This window comes from Magnolia sinica, chromosome 18 (assembly GCF_029962835.1).
Source record: "Magnolia sinica isolate HGM2019 chromosome 18, MsV1, whole genome shotgun sequence".
Classification (NCBI taxonomy): Eukaryota; Viridiplantae; Streptophyta; class Magnoliopsida; order Magnoliales; family Magnoliaceae; genus Magnolia; species Magnolia sinica.
In genome coordinates, this window is record NC_080590.1 from 23,351,017 (window position 1) to 23,361,581 (window position 10,565).

General features: G+C 41.6%; 1 protein-coding gene across 1 annotated transcript; it reads left to right on the forward strand.

Annotated features, from left to right (window-relative positions):
- The first annotated feature begins 1,900 nt into the window (after positions 1-1,900).
- Positions 1,901-10,122, forward strand: LOC131233900 (two-component response regulator-like PRR95). The gene is made up of 8 exons (XM_058230742.1): positions 1,901-2,289; positions 3,877-4,038; positions 4,699-4,829; positions 5,014-5,160; positions 5,637-5,811; positions 5,925-6,363; positions 8,301-9,102; positions 9,544-10,122. The coding sequence occupies exons 1-8, from the start codon at positions 2,112-2,114 to the stop codon at positions 9,679-9,681; spliced, it is 2,172 nt and encodes a 723-aa protein (XP_058086725.1). The 5' UTR covers positions 1,901-2,111; the 3' UTR covers positions 9,682-10,122.
- Positions 10,123-10,565: the final 443 nt, after the last annotated feature.

Genomic DNA, 10,565 nt, shown 5'->3' on the forward strand with positions numbered 1-10,565 from the left:
CCGCCACACTCAGTGGGACGGCGTTTTGTGGCAAGATTTAATTAGTGGACCGTACGCTGTGGAGCCCGGTTCAGGCCTTTATTCCTTTTTTAAAGATTTTTCGGTGGAGTAGTTTTCCCCGCCCTGGTAGAGCTCCACCAATCAAATATCGACACGTATCACGAGTACCACCTAATCCCCATCCGAGCATAGCCGGGCATTCGATTTCGGAGTACGATGATCCAGACATATGCATACAACCTCTGTACAATTGGCACTTAATCATCTCAAACCAAACCGTCTAAATCATAGGAACCACTTTATATAAATCACAACCGAAAAATAAAACCAACAGATGATCCTGTTCGTCGGATTAGTGACCATCAAATGGAATTGTATGAAATATCTGAACGGTCCAAATTAAGAACATAGGTATCCACTGATTGTGGATCAGGGATTCCAATCAATGTAATTATGAGTGTTTGTAACGTGCCACGAAGATGGGGCCCGTTTTAGCCCATCATTAGCAGAAGCATGAGACGTGCGTGAGCATAGGAGAATTTCGTCCGCTATGTACGAATAATTTTCTCTCCACAACTCTCCCCTCCTGTATGGAAACGGATTGGCTACTCCCCCTGGCACCAGCCAGATGGCTCTGTGGGCCCCACCATGATGTATGTATTTCATCCAATCCGTTCATCCATTTTTAAAGATAATTTTAGGTGTTTATTCCAAAAATAGAAGGATATAAATCTAAGGTGGACCACACCATTGGAAAATAATAATGATTGGACATCCACCATTAAAATCCTCCTAATGCCCACTGTACTGTTTATTTGAAATCAAATCTGTTTATTAGTTCATACATACCCATATGAAGGTAAAAACAAAGAGCAGCTTGATCCAAAACTTTTATGGCCCCCAAAAAGATTTTAAAGGGTCGACATTTATTCAACACTGTTTCCTGTAACGTGGTCCTCCTGAGTGCGGGATATATCTCATTTTTCGTCTCATATCATAAAATGATCTAGAAAAATATATGGACGGCATGGATGAAACACATACATCATGGTGGGGGCCACAGAGCACCGACCACCAGCCATTGGCTGGTGGCAGGGGAGTAGCCAATCCGTTTCCCCCTTTGTTTGCCACGTCAGCCACACAACTGGGTACCCGAAAATATCGCAGCAAAATAAGAATAAAATAAAGAGACGCTCTAACAGCCACAAACCAGCAATCTCATCCTCTGACTGCGCCACGTGGCAAATCCCTTGCCCTAAGAGCCCGTCCCCGTCTGTGAAACGCCAACGTGGCAGCAAGCAAAAAATATCTCCTTCCTAGTACCAGCATCGCCCAACACGTGTCTTCAGCATCTAACGCGTCAGAGACGCATCAGATGCATAAACCGAAATATCCAAACCGGTGACTCTAACGATGCCACGTAGCTTGTTTGCGCGCGGGCGAATGACTGCCCACCGATTGATCTCCTAGTTGCTTGTATGGCTATGGTGAGAGTCCGCTACCATTTCTTAACTTGTGGTGTCCCGTCCATCGAGCAGATGGCATGCGATCGCATCAATCAAGACCACCTAAATAGTAATGCTCACCAATCAAACCTATGATAATAAAAATAAATGTCTAAAAATAAATAATCAACTGTACAAATTCAACTTCCATTATGAAGACGGTTTATATGATTTTATGGGCCAAAATTACAGGATATACGCTATCCGAAACGTGAACAACGATTTGGGCAGTCTGGATTGATCTAATTTGTGCAAATATACGGTGGATGATACTCAGAAATTTGAAAAAAATGGTAATGAACTAGGATGGTGGTGGGGCCCATTGGTGGGAAAGTTGACATGTAGCGTAGATACAGGCCGGAGAAAGAAACAGAGGCTTCGAGATATTTTGCTTGATTTGCGGCCCCAAACGCATCGGTCTATATTTAGTTACCGCTGGAATCGGTGCTCCTTCATCTCTTCTTTTGAGTCATCGCCATTAATCTCCACCGTCGATTTCTCTGTCCTTCTTTTCAGATATTTCAGTAGAGCAGAGCTATATAGTAAGAAGAAGGAATTGCTTTCAATTTTCTTTTATTTTGGGTTTTTGTTTGTTAGAAGGAGAAAATGGGAGAAGTCGCTTTGAGTAGTGAAGTGGTTTTTGGGGAGGAAGAAGAAGAAGTGAAGAAGATTGTGAGATGGGAGAGTCTTCTTCCTCGTACATCGCTGGGAGTTCTGTTAGTAGAAGGGGATGATTCGACGCGTCAGATCGTCGCTGCTCTGTTGAGGAAATGCAATTACAAAGGTTTGCTTTGCCACTTTCGGATCCTTTCTTTTCCTTGTGTGTTTCTTATAATTACTAAATTTAGAAGCTGTATTTGACAGAATTAGATTTCTTTTATGGGTGATTTCTTATTTTTCTTTTTCGTTTTGTTTAAATTGAAAATTTATGGGTTTGGAAGGTGAATTCAGGGTTGCTCTGTTTGGGACATATGGTTTGGTAATCCAGACCGTCTGTCTGTTGAATCCTGCTTTGGATGATTGTTCCCCCCAAAATATCTGAGATCGGGAGACCCTAGCCGTTAATCTTGACATTTCTTATCGCCAGTGAATTAAGAAGCTGATTTGACTGGATTAGATTTTTTCTTGCGGGTGATTTCTTTTTAAAATTATTATTTTTAGTTGGAAATTTATAGGTATTGAAGAAAGTTGAATTCAGGGTAACTCTGTTTCAGATTAGAAATGGGGCCTATGGTTTGATAATCCACGCCCTCAGTCTGTTGGATCCTCTTTGAGTGGTTGTTCCCCTCAAAAATCTCAGAGATTGGAAGTCCTTGGCCATTAATCTTTGGAGTTTTTTCAGTTGGATGTGTGTTATGAACCTAACCAATTCACCAAAAGTTGAAAATGAACACGTCAAGCTAAGCCCTTAAACCAGATCATAACATACCGCCATGCTCCACAGCCAACATCGGCAGTTGCCGATTCTTTGGTGAGTCAAGAGTCATTTTTCTATCATTAAAACCATTTATATGATGGGACTCATCACAGATGGAGGGGTTACTACAAATTTTCTGAGGTTTTTAGACTATTTCAAACCATTAACGATGTCACTATTTTTCTTATATGGCCAGGCTGGGTATTCCATGAGAAATTTCTGAAGTTTAAACTATTCATAACAGATCCTGGGTAGCCGAGGTCTTTTTAGCCTGATTAGGCCTGGGCTTAGGGGACCAAGGCCAGTGAGGGCCAGGGGCCCTAGCCCGCCCATTGCCACCCCTACACAAAACTGATAGAACTTGTAAAGCTAGGTCCTTAGACCAGATCCTAACAACGTGGACTGTTGCTTCATTACACTTCTTTAACCATCTATTTGTAAGCTACTGGGCAAGGTCCATGTGGGGTGGGAGGCAACGGACCTTCTGAAGCATGGAGCCTGGTATTGTGCATAGCCTCAGATTGAGAATCCCATAATTCCTCTACTAAACATTTGAGGTTCATATACTTACTATTGTTGATGCAACTGTTTCGGTACCTCTCCAACTGCTTTCTGAATTTTGATTCCAGGTCGATCATCTGCCTCACACCCTTTAAGGGGTGGGTGTTCTTTTTATTATTATTGTCATATGTATACTTAATGCAATTCTCATAATGATTCTTTTTGACATGTACAGCCAACGACAAGACCGTAGCAACAGAATTTCCTATTTCCGAAAATTTGTATAACTTTTTCCGCTAATTATTCAAACATAGTAACTTTCTTGAGTTATTCTTAAACATATTTTGCAATAAGAGCTTTTGATTGATAGTTGAGAAATGTCTTAGAGCTTTGCAAGATGCCATAGTTCCGGTACTGAAGCTTGTTTTTGTGTTCTTGTTTTTGTTTGAACAGTTGCTGCTGTTTCCAATGGCTTAAAAGCATGGGAAATTCTGAAGGAGAAACCTCATAATATCGATCTCATTCTGACAGAAGTAGACTTGCCCTCAGTCTCTGGATTTAGCCTTCTTACCATGATAATGGAGCACGAGACCTGCAAAAACATTCCTGTGATAAGTACGTCACACTGAGTGGAAATGATTGAGGGTGCATTTGGCTGCACTACTGAATTGAATTGCCATTATTAATCTAATACAGTGTACAAATCAAATTGTAATTTCCTTCATTATTGTTCATATTGAGTGTCTGCGTTCCAAATTGCAATTATATTACTACCAAGTTGGATATGAGTGAAATGTAGCTGCTAGTTCCTTTTTATGAATATTAAGAAAGATGTTTTCATCATTTTCTATTGATTAAACTGAATATTCATAATTCAATTCACATGTGCATCCAAACACAGCATACTGTTGTGCGTGGATGCTCAATTGAACTGAGTTATGAGCATTCCATCCATTGTATAGGAAATAAACAAAGCAGGGGTGCCACCAATTTAATTCATAATGCTGAGCAGACCTTGTTGCAATCCTGTGCATTTCAAGTCAGATTTGAAATGACTGTAATTGCAATTTGGGGACTGGGTACTCCATCAGCATGAATGGAATGGGACTAGCCCAACTTTAGCCTTTTCCCATATAACTGAATTCAATGATTGCAATTCAATTTTTTTTGTGCATCCAAACCCAACCTTAAATGTTATTCCTGAAAATTTCTTTATGTTGGGATTTTTTTTTTTTTTTTTCCGGACAAGTATTCACTCCTGGGATTCTCGTGCAGTGATGTCCTCGCATGATTCTATCAGTGTGGTTTTCAAGTGTATGCTGGGAGGTGCTGCAGATTTTCTAGTCAAGCCTGTTAGGAAGAACGAGCTGAGGAATTTGTGGCAGCATGTTTGGAGAAGACAAGCTGTATGCTCTCATCCTTACACATTTTCTTTCTTTCTTTCTTCTTTCTTCTTTCTTTTTTCTTTTTTTTTTTTTTTCAAAGCTTCATTTTTCCTTCTTGAAGCAGTCTTTGTCATTTCTTGTCATCCTAGTGGATTAAAACTTTGACTTTTAACTGAACTCTAACTTATTCATCTTTTGCTTTCAGTCGAATGGTCTCAGGCATAGGCACCAAGATGGGAACCATGTACCAAGGAAATTCAACACTGCTTCTGACACCAATGCTGCAAGTAACCACTCAAGTGCCTGTATGCAGAAAAATAGGGAATGCAGTGAAAAAGGCAGCGATGCCCAAGTAAGTCCATTGCCCATCAGACAACCAATCAACTGATCATGTAAATCGAAGTTTTTGGTTTAGAAATATAAAGGGAAATTGATTCCAAGGGAAAATGGTGTTCTCCTACATCCAGATAGGATTCCATTTATGATGCCTAGGGCTGTTAATGTGCCAGGGCTTCCACTTGGGCTTCTGGGCCAGGATTGAGCCTCAGTTTTTCATCCTATGGGTCAGGGCTGAGTTCGATTTTTAGACTTGATAGATGAGTAGGCTGCACATAGTTGTGAGTTTGGAAGCTTTTCCTATCAAAGGTCCAGATCAGGGGTCATTTATAGCTGTTGCTGGGCAGGTTCACGAATCATGCCTGATTTCAGGGCCACTGCCCAGACCTGTAAAATAAATACAGTCTGGGCTGAGTATAACCCTGTTCTAGCCACAGGGTCATAAATTTGCCAATGCATCATTTTTATAATGCTTTTGTCTACCTGTTGCAGAGCTCTTGTACGAAGCCAGACACGGAAGCTGAAAGTGTGTACGTGCATAACATGCAGGAGCTTTTGCAGCCAAAATGTAGGAATGCTTCTCTTGTGGTCGATACAGAAGCACAGAAGCATGAGACACATCTTAAGTTGGGTGGATCATTGTCGATTCATGAAAGTGAAGCTGAAGGTATGACATGTTTCATGTTTTCTGTCACTATCATCTTATTTATTATTAATTTCTTTGTAGAGAATGCATTAACTCTATTAATGGGAAGGAGTTTGACGAGCTACTTCTTGCAGATAAATCGATGGGACTGAGCTCAGAAATGGCTCCCTGCAATCATGTGAAAAACCCCAGTGAGACCATCTTACTTGAAAAACATGCATGTGTGGCAGGGGACAAGGAAATGATCCCCCCAAGATACAGGGTGGATGCTAATATGGTGAATGAAACTGAGTACAGTGATAAGCAAATCAAACCTTTGAGTGAAGTCATTGACTTGATTGAGGCAATCAATAATCAGCCACAATACAGCTATCGCCCTCCAGAAAGTACCATTGGTTGCAGCATTATGTTCGACGATGCAGTAAACTTCTCTGATGGGAATGGCAGCAAGTGCCGGTTAGGTTCACTACGATTGGAACTTTCCTTGAGAGGCTCTGAGCCGAGTGGGTGCAAAAACCAAGAGACTGAGGAAAGGTGTACCTTGAACCATTCAAATGCCTCACCCTTTTCTCGGTGAGTACTGATTTCTGCATCCAATTACCCCGTTACCTTTTATCTCCAGAGATTGACAGTGTGTTTGCTCAAAAATAATATAAATAAATGAAAAGGAACTTCTAAATCAGATAGGTACAAATTATTAGGCAGATACAGTCTGGCTGGAATGCAGAATTTGCATTAAGCAGGCTTCCATTTTCTTGTTTTACTCTGCTGCAAAGCAAAATTGGTTTAATTCTGGGATGCTTTCAAAATCAATCCAATCAAGATGTTGCTGGTCCCCATCTTCCCACTGTGAAAGGTAGAAACACCCAACAGTCCTAAGATATTTTTCTGACTGATATTCTGGTTAGCATCTGGTGAAGTCTCCTAGTGACTCTTAGTTGAACTTATCATTCTCAAGCATGAATGAGGGCAATGAAAATTTCAACTGTGGGTGAGGTGAAACATGTCTGATTTAACGAGTTAGATGATCAACTTTCACTCCTTTTTTTCTTCCTTCCACCTACTGTGGTCGATAGGGGAGCTGTTTCAATTCTTCAATCCTCATGAGAAGCACATAGAATACAGACATTTCTTGGTTGACACATATTTGTTTTAGGATCAATGAAACATTGTATATACAAGTAATGGCATCATTTGACCCAGGGTTTGCTAAGTCCACATGCATGTCTATGTTTGGCTATACGTGCCAACCTGGCACGTGTAGGACAAAGAAGCCATGCATCAAGTGGTCACCTATGTGTTGATGAAGTGGCCAAAAATCGGTCCACTCAACTCATCAGGTGGGCTAGAGAAGCAATAGATGGTAAAAAAAAAACTGTTCAGAAGTACAGGTGGGCTGGTATGACTGGACTGGCACGTCTTTTGGGCCACGTCATGTTACGTGGGGCCCAGCTGATGCAGTGGATGTCCCACAAACTGGCCTGCATAATATAAGGTGCGTGTGGGCTTAGCAAACCTCTCATTAATTTGATCTATGAAGCAGGGATTTTTTTTCTAGTATAGCAGTTGAAATCAGAAAGAGATTACTTTATTTTCATTGGACTGTATGATATCAATTGTTGTGGAGACTGTCATACGTTATCTGGATATATGTGCCTGATGAGGTAGGGAGTTTCATCTCTTGGTTAGGTGTCAACTGAAATTCGTTTCTTATTTAAGATTAGGTCCAGAAAACACTAGGAAAGAACAAACCAAACTATAAAATGGGATGAAGTAGATTCAGTTGGACATGATGCTCGTACCTTGCATCTTTACCACATAATGAAATGTCCTTGTGCATTTAAAAGCCAATTTTGGCCATGATTTTTGACAAGCGGCAAACTTTTCATGTGATGCCTTTTAAAGACATATTCTAAATGAGTTGAATAGTCCATAGTAATTAGAAATGACTAATGCTTCTATAAGAAAATTTCAATCTCAGGTGTGCCATGCTTTTCAGATACCAAACCACAGCCAATATCTTATTTTATGGAATGGACTGAATGAATATTAGAGTTTGGGAACAAAGTTTGTTAATGGAAGTCACAGTAATTGGATAGAGATAGAAGGAAATGGAGTAAGTATCTAGGCAGATGAAGTATGAGAAAGTCATTCAAAACTTACCAAATTGTGGGTCTTGCTTGAACCTTCCAAGTGAATTAGACCGTGGACATCCTGTTTTATTCGAGGAACTCACAAAAACTAATGAACTTATCTAGCATACATTATTAGGAAATAGCCCTTATTTTGTAGTTACATTTCTTTCGAATCCAATCTGTAACTAATGCAATTGCAACTTGGAGCCAGACCCTAAATACGGATGCGAAGGTTACAATTTGGTTATTTCCACTTCATTAGACATAATTTCTGTCGAACCCAGTACTGCATCCAAATGCACCATATTCCTACTTTACTGAACAAGTGCATTGTTACGTTCTGTTGGAATGACTTAACCCGTGGCTCCTATGCAGGTACAATAACAGGACAGTGCAGCCCCCTGGCCCCCCTCTTCCATCACCGACCAGTTTCAACATCGAATCCCTAGAATGTTCTGGGAACTCCCAGAAGCCTCTCCTCAACCAATCTCCTGGGGCTGCTGCTGGCGTTCACTGGCATGGGTTGACAAAGAATGACAGTCAGGAAGAAACTGACCCCGGGGTCATTGGTCCGGGTCAAGAGAAAACGACATTTCCATTTTCTGGACTTGGGGTTGTTCCTGTCCCTGTTCCTTCCACTGGCATGCCCCTCGATGGTTTTTATGCTGGCTATGGCGCTTTATTGCCCCCCATATTCTATCAACAATCAGTTCCTCAAGGGCCACCACCATGGAGCACAAGTTCATCCAGCCAGCAGGAAGCCGTCCATGTGAATTCATCTCATCAATCCAATCTTGAAACTCATGACTCAGAGCAAAATCATTATTCTCATGATCAAATTGCAGACAAACCCATCTGCCAGGCTGTGCCTGGGCAGGAACAGAACATGGAATCTGAACAGGATCCAGGGCACGTTCTGTCAGCAACTGGTCAAAGCAGAAGCAGCAATCCATGCAATGGTAGCGGAGGCCATCTTAACAGCAGTGGATGTGGGAGTGTCTGCAATGGGAGTAGCAAGAATGGTGCTGTGGTTGGAGCGGCATCAGAGAGTGGGAATGATGAGGGCCTTTCTGCTCATGATGGAGCCACGATGAAGGATTATCAGCGTATTTCACAAAGAGAGGCGGCCTTGACCAAATTCCGACTGAAGCGAAAAGACAGATGCTATGAGAAGAAGGTACCTAGCATTATTAGTAATAGAGCTTTGCTAAGCCCACATACATTACCACACACGGGGACATCAAAGCTTCCTACCAGGTGTGCCACCATTGTGCAGATGATCTGGCCTAGAAATAGAGGCTGGCCCGCTCAATATTTATGAAAACGTGGAAATTTTTTAAAATGTTTTCGATGGTTCTGCATACACATGTTGCACTTTCTAATCAGTGGATCAGCCCAATCTTCGGATCAGGCCTTATATGTGGTGGGGCCCACCTGATGCAAAGTTCTGATGTTCCAACCACATGCCAGTTGGGCACCTGTACCCACGTGTAGAGTGTGTGCAGGTGAAGTGGCACTCTAGCAGCAGCAGCAGTAGTAATTATTTACTGTTATTGGGATGTCTGTGAATCCCCCTGTAATCAAGCCACTGCAATTTCTGATGCTGATTTCTTCACAGGTTCGGTACCAAAGCAGGAAAAGACTTGCAGAGCAGCGCCCTCGAGTGAAAGGACAGTTTGTTCGCCAAGTGCAACCTGATCCTCATCCTGCATCCATCGAAAATGATAGCTATCATTGCGATTTGTTGGCCGCATAGTTTCACATTCCAACAAATACATTCTAACCCCCCCATTGTTGACAATCTTGGACCCCAACTATTGAGCTGAACTGTCTGTGAGATCTCAGACTATGCTATTCAAATTACCCGTGTTTACTCTCTTTCAATGTCTTACAAGATTCAGGGTGCTCTGCTTGACAAAATGTTATCTTCTGTGAATTGGAAGCTTAAGGTGGCATGTTTGGATGCACTAGTGAATTGAATTGCAATTTAATTCGGTGGTGCATGATCCAGACACGCCTCAAAGTATCAGTATCATCTCTCTCAAGAAATATAGGGTGGTGTGAGATACAGGGACAATTAACTTACTCTTCGCCATGTTGCTTTTCGAGTGTCGATTTTACTTTATTTTGATGTAAATAGGCATGAGTTTTGTAACAGAGTAACCACACTAGCAATGTATGTCTCTCTTTCTATTCAGTGCTGAGTGATTCTTTGCGTGCCTTTCTTCTGCTGACATTTTCTTGTGTGAACGTTCCTTGCTTTAGATGTAAAGAATGGCTGAGATTTAACTGCAGTCCCAAAATTATTCAAATCTAGACAGTTCTGATGAGTCCACGTCCTTGTATGCATTCATTTGATATGAGCAATGATCACATGCCCATTTGATGGATGCCCCGCCACATGTGGCACTGTGTCGCGTGTGTACTATATCTGAGCTGTTCAAAAGGTGGAGCACACAATGAAGATCAATAGGTGCAAATGTCAGGTGGGCCATGTTATGTTGAATCAGACTTTTTGTATGGGATGGTTTGACTGATGATCAGAGAAACCTAGTTTCACATCCTGTGATCTTCACATCAGGGCCCACTTGTTGGAACGGTTTGGATATCTTCACATGCTTGACATTTTGGCGGTGTGTC